The sequence below is a fragment of the Typha angustifolia genome, chromosome 10 (assembly GCF_048772165.1).
Source record: "Typha angustifolia cultivar Huaian chromosome 10, ASM4877216v1, whole genome shotgun sequence".
Lineage (NCBI taxonomy): Eukaryota > Viridiplantae > Streptophyta > Magnoliopsida > Poales > Typhaceae > Typha > Typha angustifolia.
This window is the reverse complement of record NC_133248.1, coordinates 5,047,152-5,068,158: the sequence shown is the minus strand read 5'-3', so window position 1 is coordinate 5,068,158 and position 21,007 is coordinate 5,047,152. Positions and strand designations below refer to the sequence as shown.

At 38.2% G+C, this 21,007-nt stretch overlaps 1 protein-coding gene across 4 annotated transcripts in view; it reads right to left on the bottom strand.

The window, feature by feature from the left end:
* Positions 1-19,960, bottom strand: part of LOC140769154 (uncharacterized) — a 51,709-nt gene extending 31,749 nt beyond the window's left edge. For 2 of the 4 annotated variants that reach the window (XM_073109748.1, XM_073109749.1), the window contains exons 1-5: positions 19,833-19,960; positions 19,416-19,721; positions 19,112-19,329; positions 16,978-17,334; positions 16,664-16,874 (exon numbers count right to left, since the gene is read on the bottom strand). In XM_073109748.1, the coding sequence (XP_072965849.1) occupies positions 16,664-16,874; positions 16,978-17,334; positions 19,112-19,329; positions 19,416-19,721; positions 19,833-19,841 (1,101 nt within the window). In that variant the 5' untranslated portion in view covers positions 19,842-19,960. The remainder of the gene's footprint in view (positions 1-16,663; positions 16,875-16,977; positions 17,335-19,111; positions 19,330-19,415; positions 19,722-19,832) is intronic. The other 2 variants (XM_073109750.1, XM_073109751.1) reach the window with 2 other exon arrangements.
* Positions 19,961-21,007: the final 1,047 nt, after the last annotated feature.

Here is a 21,007-nt window from a genome sequence, read left to right as displayed (position 1 = left end):
ATCCCGACCGAAATGGATCGGGTTTCGGCCGAAACAGCCGAAACCAATCAACCGGCTGGGATCGGGACCGTTTCGGTTAATATGTTAAAACCGTGCAAGGTTACAAGTTGTGACTCTCTCTATTGTTATCATTGTTATTATTTAAAGAGCATGCCTATTGCATATTGTTATAAATATTGTTATTTTTAGTTTAATTTTATTCAGCATTAATATGATTTAAAATTTATTTATTTCGTTTAGAGACTATAAAACATTAACATTGTTTTATATTAATTGCAATTAATTTTAAATTTAATAAAGCAAATCTTCATTTTATTTATTTATTTTGCCATCGTACACGTAGAAAGTACTAATAAGGTTTCGTGTATCTCAAGCATATTGAGATGCATGGCCGATCATGATTCCTATTTCGGATCATGACAACAAACCTGATATGAACCAACTTGGGGTTGATTTGAATCGCGGATAGTTCTGCACAATTGAAGGAGAATATTTGCTAAATATTTTCTAAATGCCAAAAAATTACGAAACTTATTGGAATAGTTCCATAACTTCTAGATCTAGGTTTTTGATATTCAGAGCCTTCTCAACTTAGGATGATATTGGGGCCTAATCTGGATGACAAACCAACAGTGGTGTAGGTGGCAGGTGTGGATTGGCTTGTAAATGATTATGGAGATGGCGTCGATGGTGGACGATGATGGTGGTGGTTAAATAGATTGATAGTTTAGAAGAGAAGAAGGGGGAGAAGTATGCCTACTCTACGAGACTATGGGGATCGACGAATGAGGGAGATTGGAAGCTAGACGACACCATTCCGACAAAAGAGGCGGTGTTGGTTGGTAAAGGCTAGACGACACCATTTCGGCTTCGTCGGTGAGTCACGCCAGCCAACGGCTTCGAGTCACTCCATCACTGGAAGCCTCTTGCCATTGGCCTCGTGCCATGGGCGTTCACCTTTGGAGCTCTCGTGGCTCTGATCACCGTCGGCCATGAAGTCGATCACCATACGCAGTTTCTCCTCCACCTCGCGAGGACGACGACATCGCATGGGCGTCGAGGAGCTTAGGGCACATCGGACGAACCGTCGCCCGTAGTGGCCGCCGGCGTCTCTCTCTCTCTCTCTCTCTCTCTCTCTCTCTCTCTCTCTCTCTCTCTCTCGCCCTTTGGTTCCCTTTCGATTTGGAGAAGGCAGACTCGGGCAACCCGAGTCTAGCCTTCTCCCTTTAAGTTTTGGATTCGGGTTGGGTTGGATCTGAACCCAAGGGACCCAACCCGATTGCATTAGCTTAATTGGATTGGGCCTTGGGCCCAATCCATTTAAGTATTGGTTAGGTGGGCCACGTGCCAACTGCAGCCCAGCCCTACTGATTGGGCTTGTTTTGGCCCAAATTATTAAGTTTTGAATTAAATTGTAAAAAGATTTAATATTTTTTCATTTAAAAATGTTATTGTTATTTATTATTAAATGTGGTGATTTTTAGCACGTAAGTTAGGGATTTGAGATTCAGTTGTCTTGCTTAGACTCAGGTGAGTGGGTTTACTCACATATTTATTTTTATTATACTTTGTACCTTTGTCAGACCATGTAATTTACTGTGCGAATTATTTATTTCACCCTTATATGCAAATTTAATTGTTACATTTTCTATGTACATTTAATCATTACACTCAGTGCATCGTCATACCTTATGCAAATATTAAATTTTAGTGAAAAGAAAAATGAAACTAGTATTGGTACGATTTAGATAACTGTCCCAGTAAAAATCGCTTGCGGTTTTCCGTGGTGACTCAAGTCTATCTAGAAGTCCAGAAGAAAGTCTTAAATTAGATCACTGCGGTAACTTTCTTAGGTAATTCTAGCGGGGTTAGGAAGCAATCCTAGGATGAATAAAAAATTTTCTAGGTGACTCTAACTTCTCTCAACGGTTAATGGAAAAGACACGGTATGTTGATCACATAGTGATACCATCTGATGACTCTAACCGGATCAGCTATGAGAAAAAATCCCGAGCGTCATCTCGAGGTGATTTCTAGTTGATGTTGATCCATAGGGTATAGACCCATTGAGACAAATGATAGTATAAATATTGGGAAGATGTTAATATGTTGAAACTGTGCAAGGCTACCAGTTATGACTCTTTATTGTTATCATTGTTATTATTTAAGACCATACCTATTGTAAATTGTTATGTATATCGTTGATCTTAGGTTTTATTTAACACTATAAAATTTTAGAATTTATTTAGTTTTCGAGTGGATTCCACTCACTGAGCTATAATTGTTGGCTCATGGATTTCTTTTTTTTATTTAGCTATCTATCTTAGGTAAGAGTCAGCATGGTGACTAAGCGAGACGTATCCAGACCCTACCTCCACTTAGGACCCACCTATTTACCTTTCCGCTCTTTTAGATTTTATACTTTAAATTAAATATTAAATATTAAATTTATTTCGTTTAGAGACTCAAAAACAATGACATTGTTTTATAATTATTACAATTAGTTTCAATTTAATAAAGCAGATCTTCTTCGTTTATTTATTTTTGCCATTGTACACTTAGGTAGTATTAATAAGGCTTCATGTATCTCAAGCACATTGAGGTGTATGGCCACTCATGATTCATATCTCGGGTCGTGACAATGTTGGTATCAGAGCCAAGTTTTAGTCATCCTAAATCACCCTTAGAGTTGTATAGAGGTCCGATGGCATAAGCTCAGGTTTGTTACGAAATTTTTGTTATATTCAGTAAAATTATTTTTCTCATTTATAAATCGTGAAGGGGCAATATATACATCGTCGTCGACGAGGAGCTGTGGCCCACATTTTATCTCCTAACAGGAGTAGGAAGCAAGAGTCGGTTCCTGCTCAAGCGTCAGCTCTTGTACCAACTGCTATTCCTGGTTTTGGATCGAAAACTGCTCCTACTCCTATCCAGACTCCTACCCCTGCCCAGATCCCTACTCCTGCCCTAGTTCCTGCTACTCATATAGTAATATCAATGCTACAAACCCTTCTTCAGGCCATTGGAGGACAGTCATCGCAGACTCCGACTACATCAAAGTCAAAGCCCCTTAGTCTAGATAGGGATACAGTGTTTACGAAATTTTTAAAGGCATCTCCACCTGCCTTTAGAGGGACTACTGATCTGATCGAAGCAGAGGCATGGCTGCTGCAGATCGAGAAGATATAGCGAGTATCGAATTGTTCAGAGGATCAAAGGGTTGCTTTGACAACCTATATGTTTGAGGATCGAGCAGAGCATTGGTGGCAGATGATTGAGCGCCAGTTCATTTTACGGGAAAAAGAGCTGACTTTGGGAAACTTTAAGAGGATTTTCTTTGAGAAGTACTATCCTCGGGCCTTAAAGAAAAAGAAACATGACGAGTTCTTTGAGCTGAGACAGGAAGGCATGTCTGTGGTAGACTTTGAGACGAGGTTCACTGAGTTGTTGCGATTTGTTCCACATATAGCAGCGAGCGAGGATGAGAAAGTTAGCTTCTTTGAGGGTAAGTTGCGACCAGCCATCAGAGATAGGATATCACTATTCAAGTGCCAGACACTTCCAGAAATGGTGTCTAAGGCACTCCTCGCCGAGAAAAACATTGGGGAGCTTTGCTAAGAACGAGAACAGCAGCATCCACAGAAGAAGCAGAGAAGATACCAAGAGCAAAACAAAGGAGGTGGTCAGTCGTCTGGGTAGCCTTTGAGGGCTGGGAGTGAACCAAACTCTTCTAGGGGAGGTCCCAAACAGAGTCAGCTCAAAAATTGTACGAGGTGTGGATGCTCCTATTCGTCTAGTGTTGGGTGCAATGGAGTACCCCGAATCTGCTACAACTATGGGGGACCCGACCACTTGGCGAGAGATTGCAGAGCACCACGTAGGGGATGGCGTCCAACTTCTCAGCAGGATCAACAGCATCGACCGTCCCAGTCTGGCACAGCAAACAATAGGCCTCCAGCAAGTAGCAGAAATCCAAGAGCGAAGCCAGAGAAAAAAGGAAGAATCTATACTTTAACGCAGGAAGAGGTTGAGCACTCACCATCCGTGGTGCAAGGTACATTATCTATTTCTTCCATACCAGCTAAAGTCCTTATAGACTCTGGAGCCTCACACTCTTTTGGTTCACCTGATTTTCTTTCCTTATTACCTATTAAACCTGAGATTATGGAATCATATTTAGCAGTGACTACACCCATAAGGAGGACCATGCTTTTAAATCTTATTTGCAGATCTTGTTTAGTAGAAGATAGACGATCAAAAACTTTCAGTAGATCTTATTTGTCTAGACATGCATGATTTTGACGTTATACTGGGTATGGATTGGCTATCTGCACATCATGCTATAGTAGATTGTAGAATGAAAAGGGTTACATTTTCTATCCCGGAGAAGCCAGAATTTTTCTTCCAGGGTAAGTGAAAGATTTCTATGACCAGTATTATTTCAGCACATCAAGCAAATCGATTAATGAAGAAAGGGTGCCCAGGCTTTTTGGCATCGGTAATGGGCGTAGAGCATGCAGGGCAGGAGATTCATGAACTTCAAGTGGTGAATGAATTTTCAGATGTTTTTCCTGAAGATCTACCTAGTCTTCCACCTGATAGAGAGATAGACTTCACCATAAACCTGCTCCCTGGCACTGAACCAATATCAAAGGCACCCTACAAGATGGCACCAGCAGAACTTAGAGAGTTGCAGACCCAACTTCAAGAGTTGTTGGATTTGGATTTTATTCGTTCGAGTGTATCACCTTGTATTTATATAGAAGATAGATGAATCGATGCGTCTTTGCATTGATTATCAGGAGTTAAATAAAGTCACCGCGAAGAACACGTATCCACTACCCCGGATCGATGATCTTTTTGATCAACTGCAAGGCTCTCAAGTCTTCTCAAAAATCGATTTGAGGTCTGGCTATCACCAATTGAAGATCAAGAATGAAGATATTGCAAAGACAGCATTTAGGACTCGCTATGGCCATTATGAGTTCTTAGTGATGCCTTTCGGCCTTACAAATGCGCCTACAGCTTTTATGGACTTAATGAACTGGGTTTTCAAAACCTTCTTGGACCAGTTTGTTGTGATATTCATTGACGATATATTGATCTATTCCAAGAGCAGAAAAAAGCATGAGGAACACCTGAGGACAATACTTCAAACTCTTCATGAGGAAAAGCTTTATACAAAGTTTAAGAAGTGCGAGTTTTGGTTGGATGGGGTGGCTTTCTTATGACATATAATCAACAAGGATAGAGTCAAGGTGGATCAAGAGAAGATCGAGGCTGTTAGCAAATGGCCGAGGCCTACTTCAGTATCTGAAGTACGCAGTTTCCTTAGATTGGCAGGCTACTATAGAAGGTTTGTGGAGGGATTTTCACGGATTGCCTTGCCACTTAGCTCACCAAAAAGGGAGTGAGATTTGAGTGGTCAGATGATTGTAAAAATAGCTTCCAAGAGCTCAAGCAGAGATTAATTTCAGCTCCTATCCTTTCACTTCCGATAGAGCGCGACAACTTTATAATTTACAGTGATGCATCCCGACAGGGTCTCGATTGTGTTTTGATGCAGCATGGAAAGGTGATAGCTTATGCATCTAGACAACTTAAGATTCATGAGAAGAACTATCATACTCATGATCTTAAGTTGGCTGCGGTGGTTTTTGCACTAAAGATTTGGCGTCACTACCTTTATGAAGAATCTTGTGAAATTTCTACTGATCACAAGAGCCTCAAGTATAACTTCACTCAGAAAGGATTATGATGTTAGTATCAATTACCATCTTGGGAAGGCAAATGTGGTAGCCGATGCTTTGAGCAGGAAATCATCAGAGGGGCACTTATCAGCACTTACTTGTCAGCAGTGTATTATTAAAGAATTCAGACGCCTGAAGATTGAAGTAACATCAAATCCAAAGAGAGTAGTTATTTGCAGCCGGCTAGTGGTCAAACCTACATTTTTAGATCGCATCCAGGTTGCTCAATTAGAGGATGCCAACCTCAAGAAGATCTTGGAAGGATTAGAAAAAGGAGAAGCTTATGGCTATTCGAGATCAGATGAAGGACTAGTAAAATACCAGAATCGAATCTGTGTCCCAGCCAGTAAGGAGTTAAAAGAATGAAATTATGTCAGAGGCTCACAGTTCAGGATTCAGTATCCACCCAGGCAGCACAAAAATGTATAGAAATTTGCGAGAAAACTTCTAGTGGAATGGCATGAAAAAGGACATAGCTAACTTTGTGGCCAGATGTCTCACTTGTCAACAAATCAAAATTGAGCACCAAAAGCCTACAGGGATGTTACAGCCTTTGCCTTTATCGAAATGGAAATAGGAGGACGTGACTATGGACTTTGTCTGGGGACTTCCCCGCACTAGATCAAATCATGATGCAATTTAGGTGATCGTGGACAGATTAACTAAGTCTGCTCACTTTTTGGCCATTCGTATCACTTACTCCCTAGATCGTCTTGCACAACTTTATATTAAGGAGATTATTCGACTCCATGGCGCACCTTTGTCTATCGTGTCTGATCGAGATCCTCGTTTTGTTTCTAAATTCTGGCGAAGTCTTCATTCAGCTATGGGGACATGATTGAGATTCAGTTCAGCTTATCACCCGAAAACTGATGAACAATCCGAGAGGATAATCCAAACCCTTGAGGATATGTTGCGAGCATGTTCTTTGGAGTGGAAAGGAAATTGGGATGATCATCTTCCACTCATGGAGTTCCCATACAATAACAGCTACCATTCGAGTTTAGGGCTAGCACCTTACTAGGCATTGTATAGTAGAAAATATAGATCTCCACTTTGTTGGTTTAAGGTTGGTGAAAGACAATTATTAGGACCAGATATAGTACAAGATGCCACACAGAAAATCGTCAAAATCAAGGAAAAGCTTCTTGCAGCTCAAAGCCGTCAAAAGAGCTATGCTGATAACTGGAGAAGAAACCTTGACTTTCAAGTGGGCGACATGGTTTTCCTAAAGGTGTCACCTTGGAAAAGATTGATCAGGTTTGGTAAGAAAGGCAAGTTGAGTCCTCGCTTTATTGGGTCTTTTGAGGTATTAGAGCACATTGGAGAGGTGGCATACCAAATTTCTTTACCACCTAGGTTATCTAAAGTACATAATGTCTTCCATGTATCTATGTTGAGAAAGTATGTGCCTAGTGCAGACCATGTGATCGACTTCGAGCCTTTGAAAATCTAAGAAAATCTATCTTATGCAGAGCAACCTGTGGAAATTCTAAAGACTCAGCAAAGAACTCTTCGCAATAGAGTAATCTCTTTCGTGAAGATTTTATGGCAAATCGATAAGTCGGAAGAAGCAACTTGGGAGCGTGAAGATGAAATGAGGGAAAAGCATCCGAAGCTATTTCCTCAATCTTCATAGCGACTATTACGATATTACTTTATCTTTTCGTTACACCAGTTTTAATTTCGAGGACGAAATTTCTTTTTGTTGGAAATAGTTGTAAGAACGAGAAAAAATAAATAAATAAAATTTAGGGGTTGAGAAAGGAGGGTGCACGTGCTCTGCACGTGCAGCCCCTCCCCTCTCTCTCTCCGGCACGCGACAGGCAGTCGCAATTATCTCACTAAATCTGAATCTAGTTTAGATTTGATCTTTTAACCTATAAATTAAATCCCTAATCCTCTCTCTCTGCTTAACCACCTCAGCCCCCTTCTCTTTCTCTTCTTCCTCCCCTCTTTGGCTTTCTTCTTCCTCACCATCAGAGTCATGCCGTGGAATCGGCTTGCCGAAGCACCGCCGAAGCCAACGGAGACCACCACGTGACTCCTTGGTAAGCCCTCTCCCACCTCTCGAATTTAATTTCAGTTTAATAAGGTAAAACGAAAATACCTAAATTTGTGAGATTTCAACTTCGCCGACAACTCACGCCGGCCAGCGGCTTCGGGCTGTTGCTGCTCGTGCTCAAGGGCTTCAAGCCGTTGGCCTTGCGCCATGGTTGGCTTCTAGGAGAGCCCTCGTGACTCTAATCACCGTCAACCGTGAGTTGGGTGTGGTCGTCGTCGTCGGCAACTTCTTCTCCTTCACCTCGTGTGGTTACTATGGCCACGATTGTGATAGGGGGGAGCTTAGGGTTGGCTAGCTACCATCGACGGCGGCGGTCGCCGATGGACTCTCCCTTTCTATCTCTTTTCCTCTCCCTCTCTCTCTCTCTTTGGCTTGGAGAAGACCAGACTCGGTTGCTCGAGTCTGGTCTTCTCCCTTTCAATTTTTGGATTCGGGTCGGGTTGGATCTGAATCCAAGGAACCCGACCTAGTTCCATTGGTTAATTGGATTAGGCCTTGGGCCCAATCCATTTAGGTGTTAGTTGGGTGGGCTGCGGGCCAACTACAGCCCAGCCCAACTGATTTGGGCTTATTTTGGCCCAAAATTAATAATTTTTGAGTTAAATTGTAGAAAAAAAATTTAATATTTTTTAAAATTAAAAATGTTATTGTTATTTATTATTAAAGTTGGTGATTTTTAGCACGTGATCTAGGGATTTGAGATTCAGTTATCTTGCCTAGACACAGGTGAGTGGGTTCACTCACATATTTATTTTATTATATTTCGTACCTTCATCAGACTATGTAAATTTTATGTGTGTAAATTATTTATTTCACCCTTACGTGTAAAATTTTAATTGTTACATTTTCTGTGTGCAAATTTATTTATTTTATCCGTACGTGCAAAATTTAATTGTTATATTTTTTGTGTGTATTTAATCATTATACTCAGTGCATCACCATACTTTGTGCAAATATTGAAATTAGTGAAAAGAAAAAAAAACGAGACTAGTATTGATACGACTGAGAGAACAGTCCCGGTATAAATTGCTTGCGATGTTCCGTGGTGACTCAAGTCTATCTGGAAGTCCAGGGGAAAGTCCTAAATCAGATCACTGCGGTGACTTTCTTAGGTGACTCTGGCGGGGTTAGGGAACAATCTCAGGATGAATGAGAAAATTTCCTAGATGACTCTAACTTCTCTCAACGGTTAGAAGAAAAGACAATGTGTTGATCACAGGGTGATACTATCTGATGACCCCTAACCGGATCAGCTATGAAGAAAAGTCCCAAGCGTCATCTCGAGATGACTTTTAGTTGATGTGGATCCACAGAGTTTAGACCTATTAAGACATATGACATTATAAATATTGAAAAGATATTAATATATTGAAACGTGCAAGGTTACAAATTGTGACTCTCTCTATTGTTATCATTGTTATTATTTAAAGAGCATACTTATTGCAAATTATTATGGATATTGTTGCTTTTAGTTTAATCTTTTTCAGCATTAATATAATGTAGAATTTATTTGGTTTTCAAGTAGATTGCACTCACTGAGCTATAGTTGTTCGCTTATGGATTTTTTTTTTTTGTATTTTGTATTTATTTATCTATCTCAGGTAATAGTCAGCAAGGCGACTGAGCGAGATATACCCGGACTCCACCTCCACTTAGGATTCACCTATTTACTTTTCCGCTCCTTTAGATTTTATGCTTTAGATTAGAAGTTTTATTTATTTGGTTTAGAGACTCAAAAACATTAACATTGTTTTATATTTATTGCAATTAGTTTTAAATTTAATATAGCAGATTTTCATTCTATTTATTTATTTTACCATCGTACACGTAGAAAGTATTAATAAGACTTCGTGTATCTCAAGCATATTGAGATGCATGACCGGTCATGATTCCTATTTCGGATCGTGACAGGAAAGCTACTGTAGAAGGTTTATGGAGGGATTTTCACGAATTGCCTTGCCACTTACTCACCTTACCAACAAAGGGGTGGGATTTGAGTGGTCAGATGATTATGAAAATAGCTTCCAAAAACTCAAGCAGAGATTGATTGCAGCTCCTATCCTTTCACTTTCGACAGACGGCGATAACTTTATAATTTATAGTGATGCATCCCGACAGGGTCTTGGTTGTATTTTGATGCAACATGGAAAAGAGATAGCTTATACATCTAGATAACTTAAGATTCATGAGAAGAACTATCCTACTCATGACCTTGAGTTGGCTGCGGTGGTTTTTGCACTAAAGATTTGGCATCACTACTTGCGGCAGCGCAGGTGGCTAGAATTAATCAAGGATTATAATGTTAGTATCCATTACCATCCTGGGAAGGCAAATGTGGTAACCGATGTTTTGAGCAGGAAATCATCAAAGGGGCACTTATCAGCACTTACTTGTTAGCAGTGTATTATTGAAGAATTCAGACGCTTGAAGATTGAAGTAACATCAAATCCAGAAAGAGCAGCTATTTACAGCCGGCTAGTGGTCAAACCTACACTTTTAGATCGCATCCAGACTGCTCAATTAGAGGATGCCAACCTCAAGAAGATCTTGGAAGGATTAGAGAAAGGAGAAGCTCCCGGCTATATGAGATCGGATGAAAGACTAGTCAAGTACCAGAACCAAGTCTGTGTCCTAACCAGTGAAGAGTTAATGAATGAAATTATGTCAGAGGCTCATAATTCAGGATTTAGTATCCACCCAGGCAGCACAAAAATGTATAGAGATTTGTGAGAAAATTTTTGGTGGAATGGCATGAAGGACATAGCTAACTTTGTGGCCAGATGTCTCATTTGTCAGCAAATCAAAATTGAGCACCAAAAACCTGCAGAGATATTACAACCTTTGCCTTTATTGGAATGGAAGTGGGAGGACGTGACTATAGACTTTGTCTGGGGACTTCCCCGCACTAGATCAAATCATGATGCAATTTGAGTGATCATGAACAGATTAACTAAGTCTGCTCACTTTTTGGCCGTTCGTATGACTTACTCTCTAAATCGTCTTGCACAACTTTATATTAAGGAGATTATTCGACTCCATGGCGCACCTTTGTCTATCGTGTCTGATCGAGATCCTCATTTTGTTTCTAAATTCTAGCGGAGTCTTCATTCAGCTATGGAGACATAATTGAGATTCAGTTCAGCTTATCACCCGTAAACTGATGGACAATCCGAGAGGACAATCCAAACCCTTGAGGATATGTTACGAGCATGTTCTTTGGAGTGGAAAGGAAATTGGGATGATCACCTTCCACTCATGGAGTTCCCATACAATAATAGCTACCATTCAAATTTAGGGCTAGCACCTTATGAGGCGTTGTATGATAAAAAATGCAGATCTCCACTTTGCTGATTTGAGGTTGGTGAAAGACAGTTATTAGGGCCAGATATAATACAAGATGCCACACAGAAAATCGTCAAAATTAAGAAAAAGTTTCTAACAGCTAAAAGCCGTCAAAAAAGTTATGCTGATAACTGGAGAAGAAATCTTGAGTTTCAAGTGGGTGATATGATTTTCCTAAAGGTGTCACCTTGGAAAAGATTGATCAGGTTTGGTAAGAAAGGCCAGTTGAGTCCTCGTTTTATTAGACATTTTGAGGTGTTAGAGCACATTGAAGAGGTGGCATACCAAATAACACTGCCACCTAGGTTAGCCAAGGTACATAATGTCTTCCATGTATCCATATTAAGAAAGTATGTGCCTAGTGCAAACCATGTGATCGACTTCAAGTCTTTGGAGATCCGGGAAAATCTTTCTTATGAGAAGCAACCTATGGAAATTCTAGAGACTCAGCAAAGAACTCTTCGCAATAGGATAATCTCTTTCGTGAAAATTTTGTGGCAAAACCATAGGCCAAAAGAAGCAACTTGGGAGCGTGAAGATAAAATGAGGGAGAAGCATCCGAAGCTATTTCCTCGGTCTTCATAACGACTATTATGGTATTACTTTATACTTTTATTATACTAATTTTAATTTCGATGACGAAATTTCTTTTTGTTAAGAACCAAAAAAAAACAAGGGGTTGAGAGAGGGTGCACACGTACAACCCCCTCCCCTTTCTTTCTCCGGCATGCGACGAGGCACAGTGGAGATCTCGCCTAATCCAAATCAAATTATATTTGGATTTTCTTTTAATATTTAAATTAAACCCTAATTCTCTCTCCTGAACCCCCTTTAGCTTCCTCCATTTTCTCTCCTTCGTTTTCTTCTTTCTCACCATTAGAGTCACACAGTGGAATCAACCTGCCGGAGTGCCGCCGGAGCCATCGGAGACCACCACGTGACTCCTTGGTAATCCCTCTCCCACCCCTCAATTTTAATTTCAGTTCATTAGGTTAAAATAGAAATACCTAATTTGTGAGGTTTCGACTTCGTCGATGAGTCACGCCGGCCGGGTCACTGCCGCTCCATCACTGGAAGCCTCTCGCCGTTGGCCTCGTGCCGTAGGCGTTCACCTTTGGAGCCCTCATGGCTCCGGTCACCGTCGGCCATGAAGTCGATAACCGTACGCGGTTTATCCTCCACCTCTCGATGACAGCGGCATCACGTGGGTGTCGTAGAGCTTAGGGCACGACCGATGAACCGTCGCCCGCAGTGGCCATCGGCGTCTCTCTCTCTCTCTCTCTCTCTCTCTCTCTCTCTCTCTCTCTCTCTCTCTCTCTCTCTCGCCCTTTGGGTCCCCTTCGATTTGGAGAAGGCACCCGAGTCTGGCCTTCTTCCTTTAAGTTTTGGATTCGAATCGGGTTGGATCCAAATCCAAGGGACCCGACCCGATTCCATTAGCTTAATTGGATTGGGCCTTGGGCCCAATCCATTTAAGTATTGGTTCGGTGGGGCTGCGAGCCAACTGTAGCCCAGCCCAACTGATTGAGCTTGTTTTGGCCCAAATTATTAATTTTTGAATTAAATTATAGAAAATTTTAATATTTTTTAATTTAAAAATATTATTGTTATTTATTATTAAATGTGGTGATTTTTAGCACGTAAGTTAGGGATTTGAGATTCAGTTGTCTTGCCTAGACATAGGTGAGTGGGTTCACTCATATATTTATTTTTATTATACTTCGTACCTTTGTCAGATCATGTAATTTACTGTGTGTAAATTATTTATTTTACCCTTATATGCAAATTTAATTATTACATTTTCTGTGTGCAGTTAATCATTATACTCAGTGCATCGTCATACTTTGTGCAAATATTAAATTTTAGTGAAAAGAAAAATGAAACTAGTATTGGTACGACTTAGATAACAGTCCCGGTATAAATCGCTTGCAATTTTCCGTGGTGACTCAAGTCTATCTGGAAGTTCAGAGGAAAGTCCTAAATCAGATCACTGCGGTGACTTTCTTAGGTAACTCTGGCGGGGTTAGGAAACAATCCTAGGATGAATGAAAAATTTTCTAGATGACTCTAACTTCTCTCAACGGTTAATGGAAAAGACACGGTGTGTTGATCACATAGTGATACCATCTGATGACCCTAATCGGATCAGCTATGAGAAAAAATCCCGAACGTCATCTCGAGGTGATTTCTAGTTGATATGGATCCATAGGGTATAGACCCATTGAGACAAATGATAGTACAAATATTAGGAAGATGTTAATATGTTAAAACTGTGCAAGGCTGCCAGTTATAACTCTCTATTGTTATCATTGTTATTATTTAAGAGCATGCCTATTGCAAATTGTTATGTATATCGTTGATTTTAGGTTTTATTTAACACTATAAAATTTTAGAATTTATTTGGTTTTCGAGTAGATTCCACTCACTGAGCTATAGTTGTTGGCTCATAGATTTCTTTTTTTTATTTAGCTATCTATCTTAGGTAAGAGTCAGCATGGTGACTGAGCAAGACGTACCCGGACCCCACCTCCACTTAGGACCCACCTATTTACCTTTCCGCTCTTTTGGATTTTATATTTTAAATTAAATATTAAATTTATTTCGTTTAAAGACTCAAAAACAATGATATTGTTTTATAATTATTGCAATTAGTTTAAATTTAATAAATCAAATCTTCTTCGTTTATTTATTCTTGCCATTGTACACTTAGGTAGTATTAGTAAGGCTTCATGTATCTCAAGCACATTGAGGTGTATGGCCGGTCATAATTCCTATCTTGGGTCGTGACAGATATACTAAGATGCAAGACAATAGCTAATTAACATTTCATTCATGCATATCTAAGATACAAGCCATAAGACATTATTTATAGAGATTAAATCTAAACAATCCTAACAACTTAACTAAATCAGTTTTTCTCATCTTCTCGGATTAGTCCTTCGTTTCGCCGCAGATAGATTCCGAATGTAGAAAAATCGTGAATACCAAAGTTGTAGATCTAAAGGTTGGCGATTTTATTCAAGTGGTTTGATATTATTCAGACGTCTGTGGAATATCCTACAAATATTTTTCTAAAATTGCGCAGAGTTAGATTTAGCTACTAATTAAATAAAATACCAACCTACTAAGACTCTAACTAAATTAAATAAGTAGATAAGATAACTAGACTCAATCCATTGAGCCCAATATTCCCTTGATGTCTAACTCGGATCGCATCAAAACCAGAGGTATTGACATGGCATCTGATTTTACCCAATCCATCCAAGGATCCCTTATATAAAGGAGCTTACTTTCTACCAAGGTGTGAAGAGCAAAAAAATAGCCAGAGTGCTTTTAAAATTATGCATGTCTTGAAGCACATCGAAAAAGCTAAACCATCCTCTACCATGCATCTTCTTCAACATCCCAAGGCACCGAGATACAAGTGATCCACATCGAGCAACAATCAACCAAAGGCAATCTTTCACAAAGTAGTTCATTACAACGGGACAGCAAATAAGCGATGGACTTCAATACTTAGGTATTAGTGTGCCTAGAGGAGGCAATGAGAAATAAATTTATGATTTTTTTTCTTTTCGATGATGGAGATTTTCATAGATTTAATCACACATGGACCATTTTATTTTAATTCTCTTAAATGGTTAAGATTTTTTACTTCATGTTACAAGACGGCCTTAATAAGCTACAATAAAAGGAGATCCTTTTGTGCAAGGCAGCATAATTCCAGCCACCTGATGCATCTTGTTCTAACTGCCAACCAGCATGAAAGTTCTATTTTTCCATGATATGTACCAAATCACTACAAAAGGCACCACCAGCCTTAGTTCGTTGTCACTCCCAGCTAGTCACCCTTTTAAGGTTGTGCGCCATCATACACCAGCTGGTCATGCCCAGTCATCAGCTTGGTACTCGTGTTTCAACTTCAATGATGTACACAAGTTGAAGAAGAAGATGACGAGATAATGTTTTGTCAAGTTAAAAAGATATTGAGCAGGATTTGCACATATAAAATTTCACCTAACCGAAACAAATCTAGTGAAGAAGAGAGAAGAAGAAAACTTCTGTATTAAACAATTGAATCATTACTAGAGGATATAAATAGCTTATCTGAAACAGTTAGTTAACAAACTAACAAACTAGGACCAATAGCTAACTCATTTTATCTTCACTAATTATGTTAAAACCGAATATCATAACTTAGATTATCAAAATAATCAGGTTTAGTCGGACCTTATAGTGGATATTTATGCGGCCCAAAACTTTGATCAGTATTCGTATAACTAAACAAACCATAACCTTTCATCTTCCTCGCACATCTTTGCCCAACACTCGCTGTCCATTTCCTCTGTTTTTGACTTTTTCTTTTCTCCCTTTCTTTTACTTCTTAATCCAGAAGCTTTCTTGCTGTTAGTGTTGGCATGGTAATGTGCTGAGAAACTATCCATTGGTAACTATCGTGTGGTGGCAACAATGAAATCCTTTGGAAACAAGAGTAACATTTCAGTTATTTTAATGCTCTATTCCCACACAAGTTATGATTGTATATCTCATAGAATGAACAGAAACACAAAAGTCTGTATATGTGGTTATAGGTGTTTGGCACACTTGGCTAAGATGCCTACAACACTACAACACAAACACTACATTTACACATATAACTTGTTTTTTATAATCATCCAACAGGATAGTGGAAAGTGACAGATTAGTCTATAAGCCAACCTAAAGAGTCAATATTAATAACCAAGTGCGAAAAGGAGGTTCACAAAAATCATAATTCCATCTTGAATACATCATATGCTGAAGTTCACAAACTTTTTGCATTAATAGGTACTGAAGGATGCCTTTATTAAAGCCCCCACAGGTGCTGCAAGAAGAATACTTAATATTTCATAAGGAAAAGGATAGCAAATATGATGATGTCAAGCATACCAGAATTTGGATGAATGAAACATAGAGTAGAAAATTGGCAAGAAAAAAAGAAGATCAAGCTTAAAGAAAGTCAAGCAAGAGCACTAACCCGAGAAAGGCAAATAGTACAAAGTAGTGAGTACTAAACAAAATGTACAGCAAAAAGATAATAAAAAAAGACTATGATGATATAATTAATCAAGATCTAGATGTCTTGAAGCAAAAGGGCCTCTTCATGTTGAACATTTAAGCTTAACAGTCAGTAATTTTCAATAGGATCACTTATTAACCATTTTATCTAGACTGTTAGGCATCTTAGATAAATTATGCATGTTCATATATCGAATTATTTTTGAAACCTTTTCTGCAACTGAGAACAGCTTTAACATAGTTTTCACTTTTCAGTTCTATGATCACACATAAAACCCATCCAGCTAGCTTGACAAATCTTATCTGTGTCTATGTGATCATCAACAATAATTTTGTGATTTTTCATATATCTTTCAATTGTGAAATAATGCATCACAATATTGTGAACTCAAAGGGGGTTAACTTAGTGAGAGAGAGAGAGAGAGAGTTCAATTTTAAGGATCACCTTCATATTTGAATACTCCAATGTCTCTGATATTTGCTCCAATAGTAGAAGTACCACTCCAAGGCGACCTATAGGAATCAGAACAGAACCTCCAGCTTTCAAAGAATTTATAATGCAGGAGGCGATGAAACCGATCTTGTCAGTCTCCTCCACACTTTCATCAGTGTTACACAAGTCTTTGACTATCTGACTTTTATTATCACTAGTAGCCCTATGGCATGATTCAAAATAACTCACAGATATTAGTTTAAAAATTTTAATATCAGAATGTCTCCTAGTAAGGAACAAAAGAAAAAAATGAAAGGCAATCATACCTTTTATCTGATACACTACAACGAGAAGCATCTTTCTCATCTGTTTTGTTGTGATATGCACGTCCACTGGTATTATCACAATCATTATCCATGCTATTCAGGGATGAGAAATCTGAAAATATAACCAAATCATTCCCCCTCAGAGAATGGTAATCAAAATCCATTGCATGGGCTGACTCGAATATAGAACTCGACAAGTATGAAATACTTCTTCTTGGGCTGCTTACTGTCCAATTACAACTTCCAATATCCAAACCTGAACTAAAGGCTTTTAGGATCAATGTGCCATTAAAGCAAGTTTCTTCAGCATACTTCACAGGCTGGATTTTCTGCATACTTCTCTTTACATCTGCAGCACTGATGTACAGATATTACATACCCCAGATAGTGAAAAACAACAAACTCCAGAATATCTTATTAAAGAAGGGAAAAACATAGATTGAAGTATCGGCCGATCCCGATCCATATTGCTGAAACAGATTGGCCGATATGGCCGATTTAGCCAATCCCCAATCCAAACCATTCAAAATTAAAGATTGATACAGCCAATACGATTAATATGTATCATTTTTTTAAGCACCTGATCCTAATCCCAAAACCAATACTTAGAATCTTGGGAAAAACACAGCTAAGATAATGAAACTCAGATTTTGCATTAAGATGGCCTTTTTTTCTCCAAGTTGATTCACTTTTTGTGGGTTAAGGGATTCCTTTGGATGCTTAAATTTACTTTTTTTTAATGTGTCCTTTTTTATTCAGTAGTGGATAGAGGTGGAAGGAGAAGAGGATGTGAATAGAGGAGACTCATTGCATACAATTTTGTGATTAATATAGCAATGTTTCTCAAAATAGATTACTTAAACATGATTTGTTAGTGTTAGCTAAACAAGCAAGTAAAAATTCATAAGAACCTTCTCCTGTTTTACTAAAAGACTCAAGCAAACAGGCCTTACATGTCACACAAGATATAATAAAAACCAAGACGTAAGTATCAGTTACTAATTGACAGTAAACTTTGAAGTTATTGTCCACAAAATTTGGTATTTCAACATTGAACTATTCAAACATTTCCTTGCTGTTCTTGAATTATACCTGATAGACTATATGAATCAGTATCTTTGGAATATCAAAGATTTCAAAGTGAACATCAGCTTGAAATGCAAAGGGACCCAATAATTCTCAATATTCTTGTGCACATTATTCCTCATCTCCAGGATGTCTAAGTAACAACAGCTCGCAATACATGAGTGAACATTATCAATAATGTGCAAAATACTCTGCATATAGAAAGCTCACAATATTTTCATTTAATTACTATTATCATGACGTTGCAGACTCCAAAGGTAATTATGACATAAATCCATTTAATCCAAGAATGTCATAAGACCAGTATCCTTATACATGCAGCATGCAGTGTGCTTCCATTAACAAGCTTCAAGTTTCAACAATCGAACTACATTTTAGCACGAATTATATAGTAGAGAGTGCGATAATGAGCCACATAATCTAATAAGTCAGTAACCGATGCTCTTTCAGATAATATTCCAAATTAAGGAAACAATCGAAATAATACAAAGTTATGTAACTCAATTTGTTTTTTAAATGTCAAAATTAGATGAAAAAGAAACTTTTGTCTAGGTCCTTCGATTTTTTTTCTGCACCCTACCAACTTGAAAAACAATTGAATATGTGTTTGACCCAACTCAATTTGCTCTGGTTGAAAAAGAGACGACAAGAACTACCCAAACAAATGGTTTTTGAAGAAGTTAAGTTTGGATGCTATGACCAATAAAACTTAGCTTATCTTTTTAGATGTCATGCACAAGTACAACCTTTTATGTTGTTATCTGCTTAATTAGTGAATATAGAAAAATGTAGGGGATGTTCGAACTTAATACAAAATTATATCAGCTGCAACTCCAAACACAAAGACATGATCAAATTCCTACGTTTGCTGGTATCAGATCAAAACAAGGCAGTTGCCATCAATCTAAAGAAGTATTTTATTACTATAACACAATTATTAGTTCATATACGAGGTATCAGTCAAAACTTAAGTTTAAATATGTCAAACAAGACTTAGAATTTAACAACAGATAAAGATAACACTAACAGTAGGTAAGGTAAAACAAACCTGTACAGAGGCATCCAACTGCCCAATTCCTCTCCCTCCTCCCCCATCACAATTCTCCTCAACTCCAATGGAAGAATTTTAAGCTCCTCCCACTTCATCCATTCCGGCAGGCCCACATTGTCGTCAGGCCCATGGTACCTCACAAACTCAGCGTGCATCGCAACAAGGTCCTCCATCATCAGCCGCCCAATTCTAGCAGTCACTTCGGTGGCATAAATCTAGAAGACAAAAAAAAAAAATCAGAACTACCACAACACAATGAACAAATCCCAAAATCCTGCAAAATCTTTCAATATTTGACCACCTTTCCAGTGAATTTGGGGTTGCGGGTGAGGAAGGGGATGCCAAGGAGAGCGGATGGGGAGGATACCAAGACGGCGTCGATGAGAGATGGGTCCCAGAGGTGGAGGGCGGCGACGGTCTTGTACCACGGTAGGGCGTTGATGAGGCCGGAGAGGGAGGAGGTGGAGGTGGAGGTGGTGGTGCGAATTGGGGAGAAGACAGTGAGAGCAGAGAGGTCGAGGGGGCATTCAAGGAGGAGACGGAAGCCGCTCAGCTCAAGCATGTGACATGGAGGGAAGTGGAAACCACTCCCTTCACTAAGGCATGTCTGTCATCATAGCAAAGTAGAGGAGAAAGAGCAATAGTTAGATATGAGAGAGAGAGAGAGAGAGAGAGAGAGAGTAGGTACGCCAACTTCATGGAAAGAGAGAGGAGTTACCAGCTTCATGTGAACGAGGAGCTTGAGAGGCAACGGGAGCGAATGGAGGGGAGGGACGGGTTCTGAAAAACCTACCCAAGTGAGAATTCTTCTATTCTTCTATTAGAGCAACTCCAATAGCGCCCTAAATTCTAAATTTGGAGCTGCTCCAAATCGAGCTCTAAATTTAGAGCTAGTTTTAGAGCTCCACCATAAAAATAAAATTCTCAGCTCTATTTGTTATTTCAACCTTTTGAAATATTAAAAATTACTTAATAATTATTATATTTAATAATTTTAATTTTATTTATATTATTTATTAAATAATTTAGTTAGTTAAATTGAGTATATAATTAATTTTATTAATCAATTTTTAATAAAAATAATATCATTGGAAAGGTCTCATCGAGACCTTTAAAATAAATCTAATATTAAATTATTTTTGAGTTAATTTAAATTTTAAATTTTTTATTATTATAAAAATGAGTCTAATAAATTATGTGTCCTAAAATATAATTACTCAAAATTATTTCTAATATAAATATTAAATATTAAAATATATTAAATATGAAATATATCAAACATGAAATACATTAAAAATGAAACCGGAATCGGTGGCTATGGAACCGGAACCGGTGGCTACGGAGATGACTTACTAGAATGTTAAACATCTATTGTTTTTATTATGTTTGGTTAATTTCTACTTATTTTCAGTAATGTAATTTTGATATTTTTAATTAATGACATGTAATGCTTATTTCGATGTTTATTTCATATAATATAATTTTGATGCATTTAATTAAAAAAATTAGTAATTTAAAATTACTTCTAACACTATTAAATATTAGTCTTATTTTAAAGATCTGGATGAAAGTTTTCTAACCATATATTTTTTATTAAAAAATAATAACGCTAAGATGATTTATTAAGTAATTTATTATTATTTTAATATATATGGAGCCGGATGCATTGGAGTGCACCGGGCTCTTGCTCTATTTTTGGCTCCATTTTTGACTCAACGATGGTAGGATATGAATTTCGAAGGGAAATTACATTCTTACCCCCATATTGTTAGGCCTAAATTCACCTCAACCAAATAATTATATTTTAATCACTCTATCCTATTAAAATTATACAAATTGAATGCTATTTTTTCATTATATTATAAATAATTAAATAAATAATTTATAAATAAT